General features: G+C 36.8%; 2 protein-coding genes across 2 annotated transcripts; both read left to right on the top strand.

The window, feature by feature from the left end:
- Positions 1–3,717: 3,717 nt before the first annotated feature.
- Positions 3,718–6,365, top strand: LOC131618832 (uncharacterized). Its single transcript, XM_058889991.1, has 3 exons — positions 3,718–4,165; positions 4,211–4,519; positions 6,253–6,365. The coding sequence occupies exons 1-3, from the start codon at positions 3,718–3,720 to the stop codon at positions 6,363–6,365; spliced, it is 870 nt and encodes a 289-aa protein (XP_058745974.1).
- Positions 6,366–10,223: 3,858 nt separating this feature from the next.
- LOC131618833 (uncharacterized) lies at positions 10,224–12,182 on the top strand. The gene has a single exon (XM_058889992.1). It carries the CDS (start codon positions 10,224–10,226, stop codon positions 12,180–12,182), a length of 1,959 nt encoding a protein of 652 aa, XP_058745975.1.
- The last annotated feature ends 7,621 nt before the right edge of the window (positions 12,183–19,803 follow it).

Raw genomic sequence — 19,803 nt, forward strand, 5'->3', positions numbered from 1 at the left:
TAATTCTTCTGATTTTGACTCCAAAAGTCAACTGTTCTGATTTTTCCGACTATTGATGAAATTCCCGATTAAATCCCTTTCAGTCAATCCCAGTCAAACAAACACACCCACATAGTCAGTATGAGAAGCTTTTCACACATAGAAACCATTCCTGATTGAATGTTGACCAGAAAGTCAACTGGTTGACTTCGGTCAAAGAAAACCCTGATTTAGGGGACCAGATGACTTGCAAGCTTGTACCTTTCAATCAATGCCTTTAATTGAGACTGAGAAAAACCCTAAGCCAGGAGGGCTTCAAATGAACATAGATCCACATGATTATACCTCAGTCTCCTTATTCTCTGATCACAATTCTTTGCAACAGAGCTTTCTCTTGCTAGCCTTTGAATAGCACCAATGATATGAATGCATGAGTGTGAGTTATGACCTAAGTGATGTATGTACATGAATGCAAAACCTAAACCTAATGGATCATGATCAATCTTTGATCAAATGATGGTTATAACTTCAAATACTTGATGTTGACAAAAAGTCAGGAGTTTTGGCTGTATTTTGACTATAGTTGACTTTTAGGTCAAACTAGTCGATTGTTGATCATCTGAGCCATTGAGTGAGAAATCCTTGAAATTGATGCTTGCCTTTTGTCATGGAGATGCTTTGATACAGATGTGACACCTTGGGATCCATTTGAGGCCTCAGAGATTCAAAATTCTTTGATAAAATGCAAGCCCTAGTTTTGAATAGGAGAGAGTGATTTGAGAAAATCCTTGAACCTTGAATCATTGAAGATGAAATGAAGAGGGCAAATTTTGGGGTATGACAAGCGGGGCTCGAAACCGCGGTTTGCATACAAGAGCCTCAGGACGCACTCTACACCATCAGGCTAATTATCGCTTGCTGTTCGGATCATGGCCACTAAACAAAATAAGGGAAAACCAGTTATTTCGAAATTTGAAACGAAACGCGCGCGCTGGCCTTTGTCTCCCGCGTTTTTTAAAAGAGTTTTTACCAGGGATTTTAGCTACGGACGACGCTGTGGGTATACCATATAGCTACGGTTTCCATGCATAGCTATATACCTACAAATTTCAGAAATTGACAAATACGCAACATAAATTAATAATGAAAGCACATAACGATGCAAAATTGTTTCCTGGACACAGTGATACCCTTCATTTCGTTTAATTTTGCCAATATCGAGAAGCCCCAATTTGGAGTTCCAAAACCCTAGCCATTGTGGATCTCTCGTCCTGCAACAAAAATCCAATCAAACAGCCCAGATAGCTTGCAAACAATGTTATAAACACAATTATACATCCAAAATTAGTTTATGATGCGTCCATGAATGCATACGAGTTTGCAACGAAATTGAAACAAAACGTGAATAAAGGATACGCATTAGCGTGTTATGATTGATGATGATAACTTAGAACCCTTCAGTGATCACCGGGGAATTTTTCTGGATGCTTGGAATAGCCTGAATCTGATAAAAACTCGGTCTCTCCTTCCAACTTTGTCTACAGTTTTTTGAGCTTGGGAATAGGGTTCTGGTTCCAAAATTTTCATCCTTGAGCAATTGTTATCCTTGTGTATATATAGTAGAACAAATTAGGTTAACCAATTTGCATAAAATCTCTTTGAATCATGAAATTAAAAATCTATTGAAACTTTATTTCCAATCTTTCCAAAATTGGCCTAATTTCAATCTTCCTCTTCCAATCATGTGGAGCACGAAATTGCATCAATTGTAGGTCATTTGGATGATTAGATTTGCTTGGGAAATAAGACTAAAGTAAATCTTTTCACAATTTTCCATTTATTTGATTTAAATTGAATCTATAATGAATAAAAATCCACTAAAAATAAAATAAAAGTCCAATGGACGTGGAAATGAACTTGGAGGTTCTTAGTAACCTTAGAACCAAGTTTGGATCATAAAATGATAGGCCCATTTGCAAGAAAATCCAATTTGGTCCCTATTTGCATCATATACTTTACCAAAACATGACCAACTTTGCCAAAGCATATCTCCCTAAATTTTTAAGGTATGGAGGTGTTCTAAGACTTTTTGGAAATCTAAAGATGTCCTCTACAAGCCACTTTGGAGCCTTTTTTGCATTTGGAGATTTTATCTTGATGATATGGCTCCTGACAAAAAAAAGCTTTATGCGAGCTTCTAGAAGGACCTGTAATGTTTTGGCTCATATCTGTCAAATAATGCATTTCTAGGTCTTAGGCTCAACACCAAAGTTGTAGAGAATTGAATTTCCTTTAGATTGAGCTTTGGTTGGGGAATTTCTGATAAAGTATGAGAGACTTATGGCTAGTCAAAAGTCTGTTGACTTTTAGTCCAAAACCCAAAGTTAGAAACTTTAAGTTTTGGTGATTTCTGAGTTTTCCTTGATGAATCATGAACAAAACTTGATCAAGTGATGAATGTAACTTCTAAATGTTGATGTTGACCAAAAATCAGGAATTTTGACTGTAATTTGACCTTAGTTGACCTTCAGGTCAAACTGGTCGGATGTTGACCATTTGAGCAGTTGACTGGGCAATCTTGTTATCCAAGGCTTGAAACTTGGCATGGGGATTCTTTGAGGAATATGGGAAGCCATGAAGTCTATTTGATATCTTAGAAGTTACATATCCCTGATGAAAAGCAAAACCCACATTCAGAGGTACTTGTTTAGGAGAAGATATGCATGGTTCCTTCTTGTCTGGCTTTGAGCAATTGGAGATCTTTGAGTGTAAGGAGACTGTTTGTTTTAAAATATGGTGGGAAAATTTTTTGGATGACATTGTGATTATCGTTGTTGCTAGTTGTTATTATAACTATTGTTTGAAAGTGATGCTAATTATATGATCTGATCTAATATATTAATTATCGTACTTTTGTTTATATTATTCGATATCTCACCCCTTCTGAATGATGTATCCCTACCATTGGAAATGGACAGGTACTCAAGATAGCGGTGGATGTTTTGAAGTGATTTTATGAAGTCTTTAGTTGCTGTTAGTCAAGTTGGTGTCTTGCTCTGATACGTAGCACTCGGGATGGGATTTCGATTGTATTTGTTGTTCGATTGTTGTTGCTAATATGATAATTGTTGAATATCGAAGTTGAATAATAAGAATAAATTATTGTTGTTTTAAGTTGTTTTTAGTTGAATAACAGTTGATGAATAATTATAAGTTGATGTTTGATCAAGCTAAATAAAGTTGTGTATGAATTATAATATTAAAGTTGTAGATGCCGAATGCTATGTATCAAAGATAAATGAAATACAGGTTGTTTGTGGTTTTAAGTTGAAAATGTAATGCCTCATGTTTGATGTTTAAAAATTTTTGCACTCTGATTTTAATATAATTATTGGGTAGAAAATTGGGTGTTACATTAGTGGTATCAGAGCACGTGGGTCTGTCCGGCCAGTTGTCGAGTCGTAGTTAGTTAACAATCGAGCATTGTTAATTACTTTTATCTATTTGTTGTTTATGTTGTAGTGCTTAGTTGAGATGGCTGGTAGAAACGATGTTGCGATTGCTGCTGCTTTGGAGGCTATGGCTCAGGCTTTGGCAAATCAGCCAAATGCTGATTAGAATGCTGGATCTTGCAGTTTGGCGACTTTTCAAAGGGAGAATCCGTTGGTCTTCAAGGGTAAGCATGACCCTGATGGAGCGTTGGAATGGTTGAAGGAGATTGAGAGAATCTTCCGCGTGATGGACTGCACTCAAGCGCAGAAGGTTCGGTATGGAACTCATATGCTGGCAGTCGAAGCTGATGACTGGTGGCTAGAGACTCGTCAGAGATTAGAGGTGGTAGGTGAAGAGATCACTAGGGTTGTGTTCCGTAGAGAGTTTCTTATGAAGTATTATCCTGAAGATGTTCCGGGTAAGAAAGAGACTGAGTTCCTTGAGCTGAAACAGGGAAATATGTTAGTGACAAAGTATGCTGCAAAGTTCACTGAGTTGGCTAAGATCTACCTATATTATGATGGAGTAGGTTCTGATTTTTCAAAGTGCATCAAGTTTGAGAATGGATTGCGCTCTAAGATCAAGAAAGTTGTTGGGTATCAGAAGATTCGTATCTTTTCTGATTTGGTTGATAGTTGCAGAACTTTTAAAGAAGATCATAATACACATTACAAAATTGTCAAGGATAGGAGAGGCAAGTAGAACCGTAGCACACCTTATGATGCTCTAGTTGGAAAAGGTAAAGCAGATGTGGCTGATAGCAAGAGAACTAGTAGAGGAGAAGCTCTTGCTAGCGTCATTTGTTTCAATTACGGGAAACCTGGTCAAAAGAGTAATGCGTGCAACCTCGAGGTGAAGAAATGTTTTCGTTGGGGTAAGATGGGACATGCTATGTCAGATTGTAAGCATAGGGAAATTGTTTATTTTAACTTTAGTGAAGAAGGACACATTGGGAGTCAATGTCTGAAGCAAAACAAGACGCAATCTGGTGGAAAAGTGTTCGCGTTGGCGGGAAGTCAGACTGATGGAGGGAACGAGCACATTGGAGGTAATGTTTCGTTAGTATACTCCTTTCATAGTTATGTTTATGTTTGTGTTATCCATTGTTTGGGCTCTTGTTGTTAGTATAAAATAATTGGCGTGTATAAAATTAGTATGGTTGATTTGTTGAAGGGTAGTGACCAAAGAGTGGCAAGAACGAGAATTTGGAATCGGAGGAGTAAAGTGTGTAAGCATGGTTAAGTATGGTGATGTCGTATAGATTTTTTAGGACGAAAATATTCTAAGTGGGGGAGAGTTGTAACACCCGGAAATTTATTTAATTATTTAAATAAATTATTCAAGGATTTAATATGGAAATTCGATCGAATTTGGATTTATTAGGGATATTATAAGACGAGGAATTGGATTAATAGGATATATATATATATATATATATATATATATATATATATATATATATATATATTTGTGTGTGGGAGCGATTAAATTATATTATCGGATAAAGTCGAAAGATAAATAATATTAGAGTTATTATTTATTTTAGAAGTTATTAGATATTTTTGGTTGGATTTAATTATAGGTGTGAATTAGGAGTTAAGGGGTATTAGTTAGTAAAATTGAAACCTGAGTTTTAGAGAGTCCGATTATTCTATTAGGTTTTGTTAGGGTAGTGGTAGTTATCAAACCAAAACAAAAGAAACAGAAGGAGTCACGTAGCAGAAGGAAGAGGAAAAATAAGAGCTAAGGGTTTTGGTGCTAGCAGTCTGGAAATTGGGAGTTGCAGTGTTAGAGGTTCCAGTTACCGATCTATTTTCGAGCTCCATTCAAGCCAAAGGTAAGGGGTGGGGTTCTACTAATATAATCGATTGTATGATGGTTGTTATGTGGGATTTAGGGTTGTATGATTTTACTGCTAAATTGTGTTAATGTGCTGAATTGTGATTTCTGTGATTTTGTTGTGTATCGGTTGATCTGGATTTATAACTAAGTTGCTCTGTGGTTGATAATTGTTGGCATATGTTGTGTTGAATGGATTCTGGAATATATATTGGTGAATCAATGAAATTGTATTGGAAAAATTTAAAAGTGTATACGTAAAGGCTAAGAACTAGAATAAATAGCAACAAGTGGAGACGGAGGTCTCAAAGTGGATGACTTCCCCCCATATAGGAGACGGACGTCTCCCTAATTTCTTCTCCCTTTAGCATAGGAGAACGGCATCTCCAGGACATGGTAGGAGGAGGCGGGCGCCCCCCTTCCTTAAGGGGCCCCACCTCTTTGGTTTTTCCTCCTTTTTAAGATAAGATAAGTGCCTTTTTTGTTTTACAGTGTTTTTAGTGACCTTTAACATAATTAGGTGAATTTCTGTCATATGTGACAGGATTAATGTTAGATACCAGACGAATACACCTATGTAATAGATATCAGATGAATGAATTATGATAATTTAGTAGTGGTTTGGTTAGAAGGAGAAAATCAATAATTGGCAGAATAAATGTAACAGGAACAATTGTTAGTACCAGAAGTTATAATTTTGAAAGGAAATTAACAATGCATGAATGGCTTATAACAGTGGGGGTAGTTAATAGGAACGTATAGTAGAACAAATAGATTTCGTAGGAAAACAGAAATAGTATAAAAACAGTCGCGTAGGTGAAAAATAACGGTATAGTTAATTAACCGGAATTGAATGAAATTCGTCGGAGAGGTTCGTGTATATAATTAGATAACGTTGGTTGGTTGTTCTGTTGAATATTATATTGATTGTGTGAGTTGCAGGTACTATTGAAGTAAGTTGGTTTTGTCCCGAATTTGGACAAGGTTTGGTTGTAGGCTCAAATAGCCAAAGTGGAAAGCTGTTTAAGTTGTTGTTTCTGTTGTCGTTGTTTTGATTGCGTTGTGATATTGTTGATTTGATGTCGTTCATATTGTCGCATAACATTGCATTGCTTAAGTTGGCCTTGATGGCATTGATTAAGTTGGCCGTGATGGCACCCCGTTCAAGTTGTTGAAATGCCTCGATAAAATGGAATCTGTTTAATTTGGGAGTTTACTCCGATGGACCCACATGCATTTCATAGTCGAGTTTCATGTTGAGTTGTATTTTGACGTCGTAGTGATTGCTATGTTGCTTGGTTGATTTTTGTATCATGGTTGTTTCTATATGTGGTGAATATTGTATGATTCTATGTCTAATATATAAATTATCATACTTTTGCTTATACTTTTCGATATCTCACCCTTTTATTTGTTTTCGCCGTTTCCTTTCTATTGGTAACGTGCAGGTAACGTGGAGTAAAGATTTAGTAGCTTTTGGGAGTCGTTGCTCGGATACGTAGCACTCGGGGGAAATGAACGCTTGTTTTAATTTATGTTGTTATTTCTTTTAAAGTTGAATTCGGTTGTTATTTTGAGAATTTTGTTGTTGATTTAAGTTGTTGAAAGATGCTATGATTACTCGCAGTTTTAAGTTGATTTGTTTTCCGCTGCAGTTACTTAATTAAATTTGAATTATTGAAGACTAAATAATTGTTTAAGGTTCTTCTAATTATTATGTGCTATGTATCTGTTATAATTGAGTTATTTTTCCGTTGGTTTAAATGTTGAATGTAATACCTCAAGTTAAATCAAAATTTTGGAACTCTGATTTTAATATAATTGTTGGGTAGAAAATGGGGTGTTACACTCAGAACCATTATCAATGGGGAAGCAAAAGAACTGCAGTAGAGAAGTCTCAAAACCAAAGGCGGAATGTACGAAATTAGTAGCCTAGATAAAGTTAATGCTAAGGTAGATACCCTTACCCAAAAGATAGATAACTTGACCTTACCTGCCGCAGCCACCGTGGATGCAGTGACTCCAAAGTTCGAATTATGCGGAGTTCCTGGGCGCACTGCCTCCGAATGTCAAATCCTGGCAAGAGTCTCAGTCGATCAAGTTAACTACGCTTAAGGTAACCCATACTCCATTACCTATAATCCTGGCTGGAAAACTATCATAATTTCTTGTTAAAGAATAACAATGCTTTATTTGCATCAGGCTTAACACCTATTATTCTTCCAGGATATCAAAAACCCCGTGCAAACATTCCTAACATTCTTAGGAAGTCTAACCTCAAAATCATGATGGAAAACTTCATTGTTACTTGATAACACGAAAACGTATCGTATATTTAGCTTAATTTACATGTATTATTATCTTATTTTATTTCGATTTTACTACTTTATTTCGTATTATGCCGGTATTTCGTATTTGTTTCAGGTATTTAATAAATCAAGGCTTGCAAAGGAAATAATCAAATTAAGAAGCCAAAATGAAGAGAAAAACGCTAAAAGGATGGTTAATTGATGGGGCGTAAAAAGAAGAACTCAGGCCCATGATCCATGCAGCCCAAGACAAAGGAAGTGATGCACGTGAAGAGTGGCACACTGAAGGCCATGCCGTCAGTCACACACTCCCCCTTCCGATCGGCACCCCTTTGATATTTTAGTGTGTGATGTGAGTCATACACTCACACCCAGAAGGAAACGTTCGTCAGCCCTTTTTTCTCTCCGCCTATTTTTCCTCCGTAAAGCAAGCTACTGAGACGAAACAATTTAAATTCAAGAACCTAAAGCAACTCTATAAATACCCAACAAGAAGAATTGAAAGGGTTACGAAGTTTTACCCTACTGCCGTCATTTACATTCTCTACAATTCAATTTTCAGTTCAAGTCTTCTTCCCAAACCAATTTTTCTGCAATAGATTTCCACACCGGAAATACTATTGCATCTTAATTTCTTTTTAAGCTTCAGAATTCGTTTTTAGTTTTAGGAATAGATTTAGTTTCAACATTTATTTCCAATTCAGGATTCAATATTTGGTACTACAAGATACTTTTAGTTCTGCAATTTAATTTAGGTTAATTTATCAGCATTAATTATTGTTTACCGTTTATGTTATATTGTCGATTTATGTCCGGAGTAATATTTACCTGTTATATCTGTTCTATTTCGTCAATTAAAATAATGTCTGGCTAAATATTTATTACTGGTATGTAAGGTCATATAACTGATGGAATCTAGTAATGCTTTCGACGTAATTTATTAACAAAAATTTATTTATCTAGTTATAATTTCTAATGCTTAATTAAACCGTTTTGTAACGAGAGTTAAAAACGATAGAAGTTAGGATCAATAAAAACGAGAGTTTGAGGTTTTAACTAGACAGTAGGAATTATGCATTAACCTTAAATACAGCGAGAGCGCTTGAAGGTTAATTAGTCTTCATTTGTTTTCAAAAATTATTTTAAACTTTAATTGATACAGCGAGAGCGCTCACATAGGTTTAATAATGAGATCATAATCAATAAACACGAGAGTGTGAGAGGAAGGTTTTTAAACTAATGATTTCTACAAAAAAGTATTTTTAAATTATGATTCGCGTCGATAGTTTACTAGATCCCCGACGTCAGACCATCACATACCGGTATAATTCCCTCTTGATTTAAATTAATTATATTTCATTATTTTTCCCGTCTGATCCTAATCAATCAAATATTAGCCTTAGATTTACGTAGTAACGATTAACTACATTAGGTCGATTCTTAGTCCTTTGGGTTCGATATATTTTAAAACTACACGATAGACTGTGCACTTGCAGTCATAATCACAGACATACCCACTCTGTCGCGATCAAGTTTTTGGCGCCGTTGCCGGGGAACTAATTTAGTCGATATTGTAATTAACTGTTATGTTGTAGAGACTAAGGCAAACTCAAATTACTCTAATTCCCTTTGTGCATGCCAAGTACTCGCTCTCAAAGTGAATACTTAATGCTGTCAATTCCCGAACCGGAGCGTTCTATCACTGTATCACGTCTATTACGACGAACTCGCACTCTTGTTCCTAATCCTACTTCTGAACCAATTGAAGAATCAACCATGGGAGAACAGCCGCATCCTATCAAGTCTTACGCCACTCCTTCGCAAGCTGAACCACACAATAGCATTGCTGCTCCTGCTATTGAGGCGAATAATTTCGAGTTGAAGCCATCTTTATTGTCGGCAGTACAACAAAATAAATTTTCTGGGAATCCGACGGAAGACCCTAATCTTCATTTGTCAGTGTTCTAGCAATACGCAGACATTGTAAAGGCGAATAATGTCAGTTCGGAAGCTATCTGACTACGCCTTTTTCCTTTTTCACTGAGGGATAGAGCTAGAGCTTGGCTCCAGTCTTTACCCACAAATTCTGTCACTACCTGGAATGAACTCAAGAAAGTCTTCCTGGCACGATATATTCCACCTAGTAAGACCGCCATGCTAAGAGCCCGGATCAATGGGTTTAGACAAAAAGACAACGAGTCTCTATTCAAAGCGTGGGTGAGATACAAGGACATGCTGAGACTCTGTCCATATCACGGATTAGAAGAATGGTTAATTATCCATACCTTCTACAATGGTCTCCTCTACAACACGAGACTTACAATTGACGCCGTCGCGAGTGGCGCACTGATGGACAAAGCGTATGCCGATGCCTATGCACTTATCGAAAGTATGGCTCAAAATCATTATCAATGGGGAAGCGAGAGAGCTCTGTCAGAGAGAACTTCTTGAGAGAAATCTTGAACGAAGAGTGGTGTGTACGAGATAAGTAGCCTCGACCGTGTTAACGCCAAAGTCGATGCCCTAACTCAGAAGATCGAAAACCTGACCGTAGCATCTATAGCCGCCGCTGCTGCTGTTTCCCCCAAATGCGAAATATGTGGGATGTCTGAACATGCTGCCCCCAAGTGCCATCTTTTGGCAGGAGTTTCCCCCGAACCAGTAAACTATGCTCAAGGAAACCCTTACTCGAACACATATAACCCAGGATGGAAAAGTCACCCTAATTTCTCGTATAAGAACAATAATGCCTTATATGCGCCTGGCCAAGCACCTAGTATACCACTTGGATATCAAAAGGCACCCTTAGCTGATCCTAACGTCCCTAGGAAATCTAACCTAGAATTAATGATGGAAAATTTCATTGCCACTCAAACTCAGACTAGTAAGGATTTCCTAAACCAAAACATACACACCAATGAGAAAATCAAACAGTTAGCGACTAAAGTAGACGCGTTGGCCACTCACAACAAGATGCTTGAAACACAAATCTCTCAAGTGGCACAACAACAAGCACCTACTGCCGCACCTGCCGGGACGTTTCCTGGACATCCACAACCGAATCCAAAAGGACATGCTCATGCTATTATTCTGCGAAGTGGTAGAGAGATGGACGAATCAACTGACCCTAGGCTTAAAAACCCTGCTATGTTCCAAAGCCCTAGTAAAGCAACTGAGGAGGAAAGTGGACCCAAAGATAAATCAAGTAACCCAAAAGAGAAAGAGGACAAGGAAGGTGAGACGGAGGAAAAAGAAGCGCCATATGTACCTCCACCACCCTATAAACCATCTATCTCGTACCCTCAAAGATTCGAAAAATCTAAAAGCATAAGGCAGTTTAAGAAATTTGTCGAGCTTCTTAAACAGTTGAACATTAAAATTCCTTTTACAGAAGCTATTACACAAATGCCCTCATATGCTAAATTCCTAAAAGAAATCCTATCGAATAAGAAAAAGATAGAAGACAATGAGACAGTAACACTCACTGCCGAATGTACTGCGATAATTCAAAATAAAATGCCACCTAAGCTGAAAGACCCAGGGAGTTTCTCCATACCTTGCAATATAGGAAAATTTGTCATAGATAAAGCTCTGTGCGACTTAGGAGCTAGTATTAGCCTAATGCCTTTGTCCATTTGCGAGAAACTTAACATGGGAGACCTAAGACCAACCAAGATGTCAGTACAACTTGCAAACCGTTCTGTAAAGTATCCTGTAGGTGTTCTTGAAAACGTACCCGTGCGCATCGGACAATTTTACATCCCTACGGATTTCATAATTATGGACATAAAGGAAGACGTCAATACCCCTATAATCTTAGGAAGACCGTTTCTGGCCACAGCTGGCGCTATTATAGACATAAAGAAAGGCAAGTTGACATTCGAAGTAGGTGAAGAGAAAGTCGAATTTATTCTAACACAATTCCTTCAAGCCCCAGCTAAAGAAGATACATGCTATCTGGTGGACGTTATTGATGAATGTGTAAGAGAGATAGGATTATCAGAAGAATCTTACTCTAAAGTTATAAAGATTCCAATGCCCTTGATTTTCGAAGATGACAATTGGCGTTCGAAATATCGAGACGATAGCTTAAGAGGATGCTTAGCTTTAACACCCAACCATATGCCTTGCCCTAAGAAACCAACCTTGGACCTTAAACCATTACCCAAGACTCTTAAATATGAATTCCTAGACAATGAGCTCAAAAGACCAGTAATAGTCAACGCAGAGCTAGGAGGAACAGAGACTGAAAAAATGTTACAAGTGTTAAAAAAATACCCATCTGCTTTAGGATATAACATTTCCGATCTAAAAGGAATAAGTCCTTCCATATGTATGCATCGCGTCATGTTGGAAGAAGATTGCAAGGTCTCTAGGGAACATCAAAGGAGGATCAACCCTATCCTGAGCACAGTAGTTAAAGATGAAGTTACCAAACTTCTAAATGCAGGAATTTTATATCGAAACTCTGATAGTCAGTGGGTAAGTCCGGTCTATTGCGTACCAAAGAAAGGAGGCAGAACAGTTACCGTAAACAAGTCAGGCGAATCTATCGCTGAATGAGTGGTGACTGGTGCGAGGATGTGTATTGACTATCGTAAATTGAACAAAGCCACGAGGAAAGACCATTTCCCTCTTCCCTTTATTGACTAAATGCTCGAACGATTAGCAAAACACTCTTATTACTGCTACCTGGATGGTTACTCAGGATTCTTTCAAATCCCAATAAACCCTGATGACCAAGAGAAAACAACCTTCACGCGCCCTTATGGAACATTCGCCTATAGACGAATGTCGTTTGGATTATGTAATGCCCCTGCAACATTTCAGAGCTGCATGATGTCAATTTTCACTGACTACATAGACAACATCATGGAAGTCTTTATGGACGACTTCTCTGTGTGTGGGGAGGATTTCGAAGGATGTCTTTCAAATCTATAAAAAGTATTGGACAGATGTGTACAAGTTAACCTCGTCCTAAACTGGGAGAAGTGTCACTTTATGGTTAAACAAGGGATTGTACTCAGACATGTCGTCTCCGAAAGAGGGATTGAAGTTGATAACACAAAGACTGAAGTAATAGAGAACCTCCAATCCCCAAAAATAGTTAGAGAAATACAGAGCTTTTTAGGACACGCAGGTTTCTACAGAAGATTTATAAAAGACTTTTCGAAGATCTCTAAACCTCTGACCAACCTCTTAATGAAAGACGTCGAGTTTAATTTCAACGATGAATGTTTAGAAGCCTTTGAAATACTAAAGGCAGCCCTTATATCTGCACTCATAATGCAACCACCCGATTGGAGGTTACCATTTGAAATTATGTGTGTAGCGGGGAAAATCTGAGATTAAATCCATGGAATTGACTCGACTCAATATTTCAGTGAAAGTCGCCACCGCGCTTTATTGTTTGCAAAGGAAATGGGAAAAGAACGAAATAAAACCCAAAGTTTGTTTTTAAAACAAAAAGAGATCTTAGGTATGGGTGTTGATTATACAAGGGGAAGGTTTTAAGCACCCCTCGTATATGTGGTACTCCACAGGAACCTTTTTGAAAATCTGTGTCGTGTGTGTGCTAAAAAAAAGAGGTTTGTTTGAATTTTAAAATAAGCTCGGCAAGACGTTAAGCCTTGTGCCTACATACCTACTTGGTGCAATGGAGAAGTCAGAGCTAATGTAGTTCCGCTTAAAAGGGAAAAAACGGGTTTTAAAGGAATAAACACTGAAAATTCTGGTATGACAGACTCGGATGTCAATCCCGATGTCAAGACATATGATCTGTTTTTAATGTAGCACAGGCAGAATAGAAGGATCCCCCATTATTTAATTACTCTTAGAATAGAGTCAATGAGACCTGGGATCACACACGTTCAGTATACATAACCAGATTATAATTTTTACATGGTGATGTGTAGGAACAACTAACACTTCTGAACCTGATGTTATAGACAAAGTCATAACATTCATAACTGAACAAACAATGCAGAAGATAAATATCACAGTTAATTGTTAACCCAGTTCAGTCTAAATACCTACTCTGGGGGCTACCAAGCTAAGAAGAAGATTCCACTATCAGTAGTGCTATTTTATATAAACAACCTCTGGTTTACAGATAAACAACCTCTGGTTTACCTAGTCACTACCCAATGCAACCTTTATCTCAGAACTCCATCCAAGATAAGAAAACATCTGCTCACTCCCTGGTGATACCTAATTGTTACAACCCTGCAACAACTATTTACACAATTAACAATGAACACATACTTGATCTTACTTCACAGCTTCAATAAAGTTTACAATACTCAACTCTTACCTACAGGTTTCGAGTGAGGACAATCACTTCTCTAACCTACAGGTTTCGAGAAGGACATGGCAGCCATCCCACAACCTGGGTGGTCTACCTATAGAAACCCTAATGACTACATCGTTAAAAACCAGGTTTTCTATTTCAAAATAGGTTACAAAGTTTCCTATTTATAACCTGATCCCAAATTGGATTTGGGCTTACAAATCGCAGCACTTTGTTGTTATAGTTATGCAGAAAATATTCTGCTACAAATAAGGTCTTTCAATCATGAGTTTCTTAAATTAGAAACTGATGAATCTTCAATCTTCTGATATGATTCTTCCTGAATCTTCAATCTTTTGATCAGATTCCTCAATTATTCTTTTGACCTTTAAATATGCGCCACATAGGATTACATAATATTCATATAGAATATTCTGTATCAGTTAAGTACAAACTGAATCTTCCTTCCAGTTCTGCAAGTACAAACTGAATCTTCACATCAATATTATGTTCTACTGCTATTATGTTTTAGCCAACATAGATGCCAATCAGCCAATAAAAGCACTAACAAACACTTTATCGTCGTCGGAGAGAATACTCAGCCATTGATCTCGAGCATGAGAACAAATGAGTTTTTTGCATCGCAAATGAAAGAAGGGCTCCAACTCCGATGGAAATCAACGAGTATGCCACTAGCTCTCTCACACAGAAAAGATATCATTATATCAATCAATTTCAAAATCGTGGGGTATCGCAACTCACTACAACAATTAATCATGTCTAAACTTTTTTGAAAGAAAGCCACTAAGGGCAAAAGATATTTTTAAATAAAAGGTTTTAAAAGAGATTACAAACATAAGAAGATTTTTGAAAAAGGGAGAAGATTTTGAAAATCTAAGAAGGGGAGGAGATGAAGAGGCTAACCTAGTGCGTAAAATAAAAACTAAGGAAAGAAACGGTCTAACCGAAATAAGAAGCCAACACTTGACATTATGTGTCAAGGTAGATTTCCCATCCTTTGGAATATCAATACTAAACCAACACATTATCACTTGGGGATCCAGATGAACTTATTATCTTTAGCACCACTTTGCATTAAGCACATTAAAATTTTGACGAAAATCGAGCAGAGTAACGGCTGTTTTCAGATAAAATCCTTATCATAATGCCTTGGAATTAACCATCAAGTGCTTTCAAGGAAATAACTGCACACAAAAACAGACAATAATCCAATGCCAGACAGACAGAATAACAACAGAGTAACAACAGAATAATAGGGTCCAGAGGTATTAAGTCCAAAAGTCCAAATCTCCAAAAATGCTCGGGATAGTAACCAATAGTCCATAGGGCCTTAAGGATTTTATTTTTTTATTTTTTTGTTGTTTATTAATGTTTTAGCACAAAAATAGAGTATGGTCCAAGTGGACAAAAATAAAATAGCGGAAACATAAACAAAACGTCTAAATGGACAAAGAGAAAATAGCGGAATATAAACGTCCAAATGGACAAAGAGAAAATGGCAGAAACATAAACATGATGAAATGATAAAATAAAGTAATAAAGCGAAAAATAAAGAGCGGTATAATAAAGTGCGGAAATTAAAGTCAATTGTTAGATGTTAAAGATAACCATCTTGAAACTTGTCAAGTATGTTATCAAAGTTAGTAATAAAGATCGATGGTGAGTGAAGGATGTTCTCGGATTTAAATTCAATGGAAATTTATCAGAAGCTTGATAAAATCATAGCGACTACACGATAAACTTCTTGTGGTGTCGTTTTTTTTACCTCCTCATTTCACTTGGGAGGACGGCACGCTAGACCCTTCACGCGAAATTTGGAAGGAGAGAAGCGCCCTTCTGGGATGAATTTTATTTCAGTTCTTCCTATGATAGCACACAAAATTTTTAAGTATCCTATGAGGAGGAAGGGGAAAAAGATCTCAAATAAACCCTAGGAGTTTGCTAAGTGTGGGGATTCACCTAGACTAGAAATTCTAGAGTCCGGGAGGTCGTTTATACATAGGGAAGGTTTTAAGCACCCTACATATCCGTAGTACTCTACGGGAACCTTCTATGTATCTATGTGTTTGTGTTTGCTGCTAATTGATTGGGAAAGTTTCTCCTTTGTGTTAGGAGGGAAATTGAATTGATTTGAAATGGATTGACTGTTTTTGGTTTTTGATTAGCTCGCTGAGATTCCTTGTGAATCTCATGCTACATATCCCTAATGGAAGTCAGAGCTTTTTGTAGTTCGGGGAACTAATTAGGAAATTAATTGTTTTTGGGTGCCTTGCTTGAAGCTCAAGGTTGAAGCTTGAATTAAATCTCTGTTTATAGTAAAGAGACATGAAATCATCTTTACAGAGAGATATTTCTACTATTCCACCACAAACATCTAAAGTGACAGAAAAGCTGAGTTTGTTTCATAAGAGAGGGACCTTACTTGGATGTACAAGTATGCCAGTCGCGTGTCTCTTGAATGAAAGATTCTCGACGAAATTAGGGAAAGTTAAACAAGTCTGGGGATGTGCCAGAGCATGCCTTTCAGTGTCCTAAATGGGAGAATGTTTGAAATGATTGTTTGTTTGTTTGTTAGTTTAAATATGGTGAGATAGGAGAAATATCCCTCTATAAAGATAAGCTATGTCTATCTACTATTTGAAAGTTTTGATTTTAGCTGGCTTGTATGAGGCCCAAGCTTGGGGCTTAAAAGGGTTTCCTTTTATTGACTCTGGGAGATGACTCCATTGGGAATTGACTTTTGAATGATTTTTGTGTTCTGTATAAAGCCCAGAATTGAGGCTGACTCTAGTTGGAGAGTGTTTATTTTTGTTTTTGATTGAAAGGTTTATTTAGTGTTCTGTACAAAGCCCAAAATTGTGGCTGACTCTACCTAGGGAGACTCTATTTGGTGCCTTGTACAAAGCCCAAGGTTGGGGCTGACTCTAGCTAGGGAAGACTCTATTTTTTGCCTTGTATGAAGCCCAAGGTTGTGGCTGACTATTGAAGAAACTGAGTATGGATGACTCTATTTTGTGTGCCTTGTACAAAGCCCAAGGTTATGGCTGACTCTCTAGGGAAAAGATCCTGAAGGTTAGGAATCTTTTCGCACATGGAATGATGTTTATCTGTCTTGTACAAAGCCCAAGGTTGTGGCTACTTGATGGGGAAGGACTTATTGGGGATACTCTATTATCTGCCTTGTACAAAGCCCAAGGTTGTGGCTGACTCTGGATAGGGAAATACCTATAAGTAGGATTTTGACTCTAAGGGGAGTATGTGCCTTGTACAAAGCCCAAGGTTGAGGCTGACTCTAAATGGGGAAAGATCTACCAGTGTGGGATCTTTAGACTCAGAGGGGATTTTTGACTCTATTGAGGATTACTCTATTGTTTAGAGACTAAAGGTTGACCCTTCTGGGGATTGGGCTTTTGTTAAGCAGGGATTGATGAATGAAAGACCTAGGTTTGAAGATTCACTCTCTTGGGGAATTTGTTTGAGTGATTGACCCAGACTCTATTGAGGAGTTTTGAAGGTTTTGGAGATGATTTTTGGAAGCTAACCCTTTCCATGGAATTTGGATTTGAAGGATTGATTTTGGAGGCTGACCCTTTCCAGGGGTTTACTCTGTTGGAGAATTTATCTTTTGAAAGTTGAATTTTTGGAGGCTGACCCTTTCCAGGGGTTTTTGTTAAGATGAAGGAATTACTGGAGGCTAACCCTTTCCATGGAATTTGGATTAAGAAATGGAGGAATGTTGGAGGCTAACCCTTTCCAGGGAATTTGGATTAAGTGTTTTATACTTCTTTTTCAAAGCCCAAGATTAAGGCTAACTTGACTTAGGATAGACAGATGTGGAGCCTAGACTCTGCTAAGGAGGAAAATTAATGGAGATTTGAAGATAAAGGTGACAGAGACTGTCCATGTCTCTCATTCCAAAAGGTGAACTCAATACTGAGATTGAGACATTCTTAGCTTGTTTAAAGTCTGGTTTAAAGAGTAGAAGAATCTCACCAGGGTAGGCTAAAAGGTGACTAAAGACCTGTTCCTATGTTTATAAGAAACCTGATGGATCCTTGTATACAAGCTCAAGAGGAAGTTGGGAATGCTTTTAAGAAGCCTGTGGGTCCTTGTATTGTAAACCCAAGAGGAGGCTAATCGAGGGTCATCGAGGGTCCTTGTTATAGCACAAGAGAAAGCTATGTGGTTTTGAACTTACTTTGGCTCTAAGCAAATACGTAAGAGGTTTCACCGGAAATAATTCCTCTTGGGTGGATGTATCCTATTTTGGTTCTAAGGCTTTTTTCAAGATGTTTCACCGGGAATAATTCATCTTGAGGTTTGAACTAAAGATCTCTAATTAGGAAAAGCCTTCACCGGGAAGACATTCTCAATCCTAGGCCATAGTCTTATAATATATATATATATATATATATATATATATATATATATATATATATATATATATATATATATATATATATATATATATATAGATATATATATATATAAATATATATATATATAGATATATATATATATATATATATATATATATATATATATATAGTTTATCTCTCCTAAGTACAACCTTAGGAGAGATAAACTATATATATATATACAATTTATATTTGACATTAATTTAAATGAAAGCTTATAAGTGGAAATCTATAAAGCCTAACCTGGATGGAGTGGAGGCCTGTGAAGATGTATGTACAAAGCCTTACCAGTAGCTTGGTTGTTTATTGGCAACAGTTTAATGTTTATTATAAACAGTTTAATGTTTTTGTTTTAAAAACAAAAGAAGTGAAGATGGACACTAGGTCACATAGGTATCTGAAGAGTTTCACCGGGAATAATGCCCTTCAAATACCAGAAGAATGTTTTGAAAACAGATGAGGAGATTTTGTAAAGAAAGACAGTTTTGAAAACAAACTATGAAAAGAAAGAAGGTGTTGGGTCTTACACTCTATTAGAGGCCCAGAAGATTTGATTTACTGGTTATGAAAAAACAATTGAATGATGGTTTGAAATAATACAAGGTTTTGTTGTCTGAAAACCTCGATCGTTTGTTTAATTGGAGATTGAAAAAAATTTTGAAAATTGACAAAAGTCAACTTACTTATGATAAAGACAAAGCCTATATCTAATTAAGAACTAAATGATTAGGGTTTTATCACAAAAAATATTTTTAAGAGATTAGGTTTTGAAAATCAAGAGAAAACTATATTTTTAAAGTATTAAAACATACTTAAAACATATGACATTAAACCTAATTAAAATATATTAAAATAATTTATTTTTTTGTGATTTTTTTAGATATTCTCAAAATAGATATATTAAATGAGAAGTGTGTGAAAAATCAAGTGAAAATGATTTAATTTGATAGGTGAATTAATTAGTTGAAGTTGTGAAGAAATTGAATGGGAAAAGTGATAAAAAATAAGGTTTTGTCTCCCAAAGGGCTTGAACTCACGCCCTCTAAGTCACCACTCAAAACACTTACCATCTGGACCACGAGCGTAGCTTGTTAGACAAACACCTTCAGTTCATTATATTTGAAAACTAGTGCATAAAGGAGCAAAATATAAAATGAACAAAACAAAAGGTCTAAGGGGGGGTTCGAACCCCAGACCATGGGCAAGAGAGACTTTGGACGCGCGCTGTAACCATTGTGACACTACGATGAATTCGTATGTGACACGCCTATCATTCAAAATAAAATAAACTCATTCCTGAGAAATTTGAAAAATGGCGCCACCATCTTCATCTTCAACCTCAAGCTTCAAAAATTTGAATTTGCTATCTCCTTCGTTTCTCAACCAAACTTAAAGATGTAAACATGGATTTTGCTCGTTTTTGAACAAGGATCATGATGGTGTCCTTTGATTTTAT

Source organism: Vicia villosa, linkage group LG7 (assembly GCF_029867415.1).
Source record: "Vicia villosa cultivar HV-30 ecotype Madison, WI linkage group LG7, Vvil1.0, whole genome shotgun sequence".
Classification (NCBI taxonomy): Eukaryota; Viridiplantae; Streptophyta; class Magnoliopsida; order Fabales; family Fabaceae; genus Vicia; species Vicia villosa.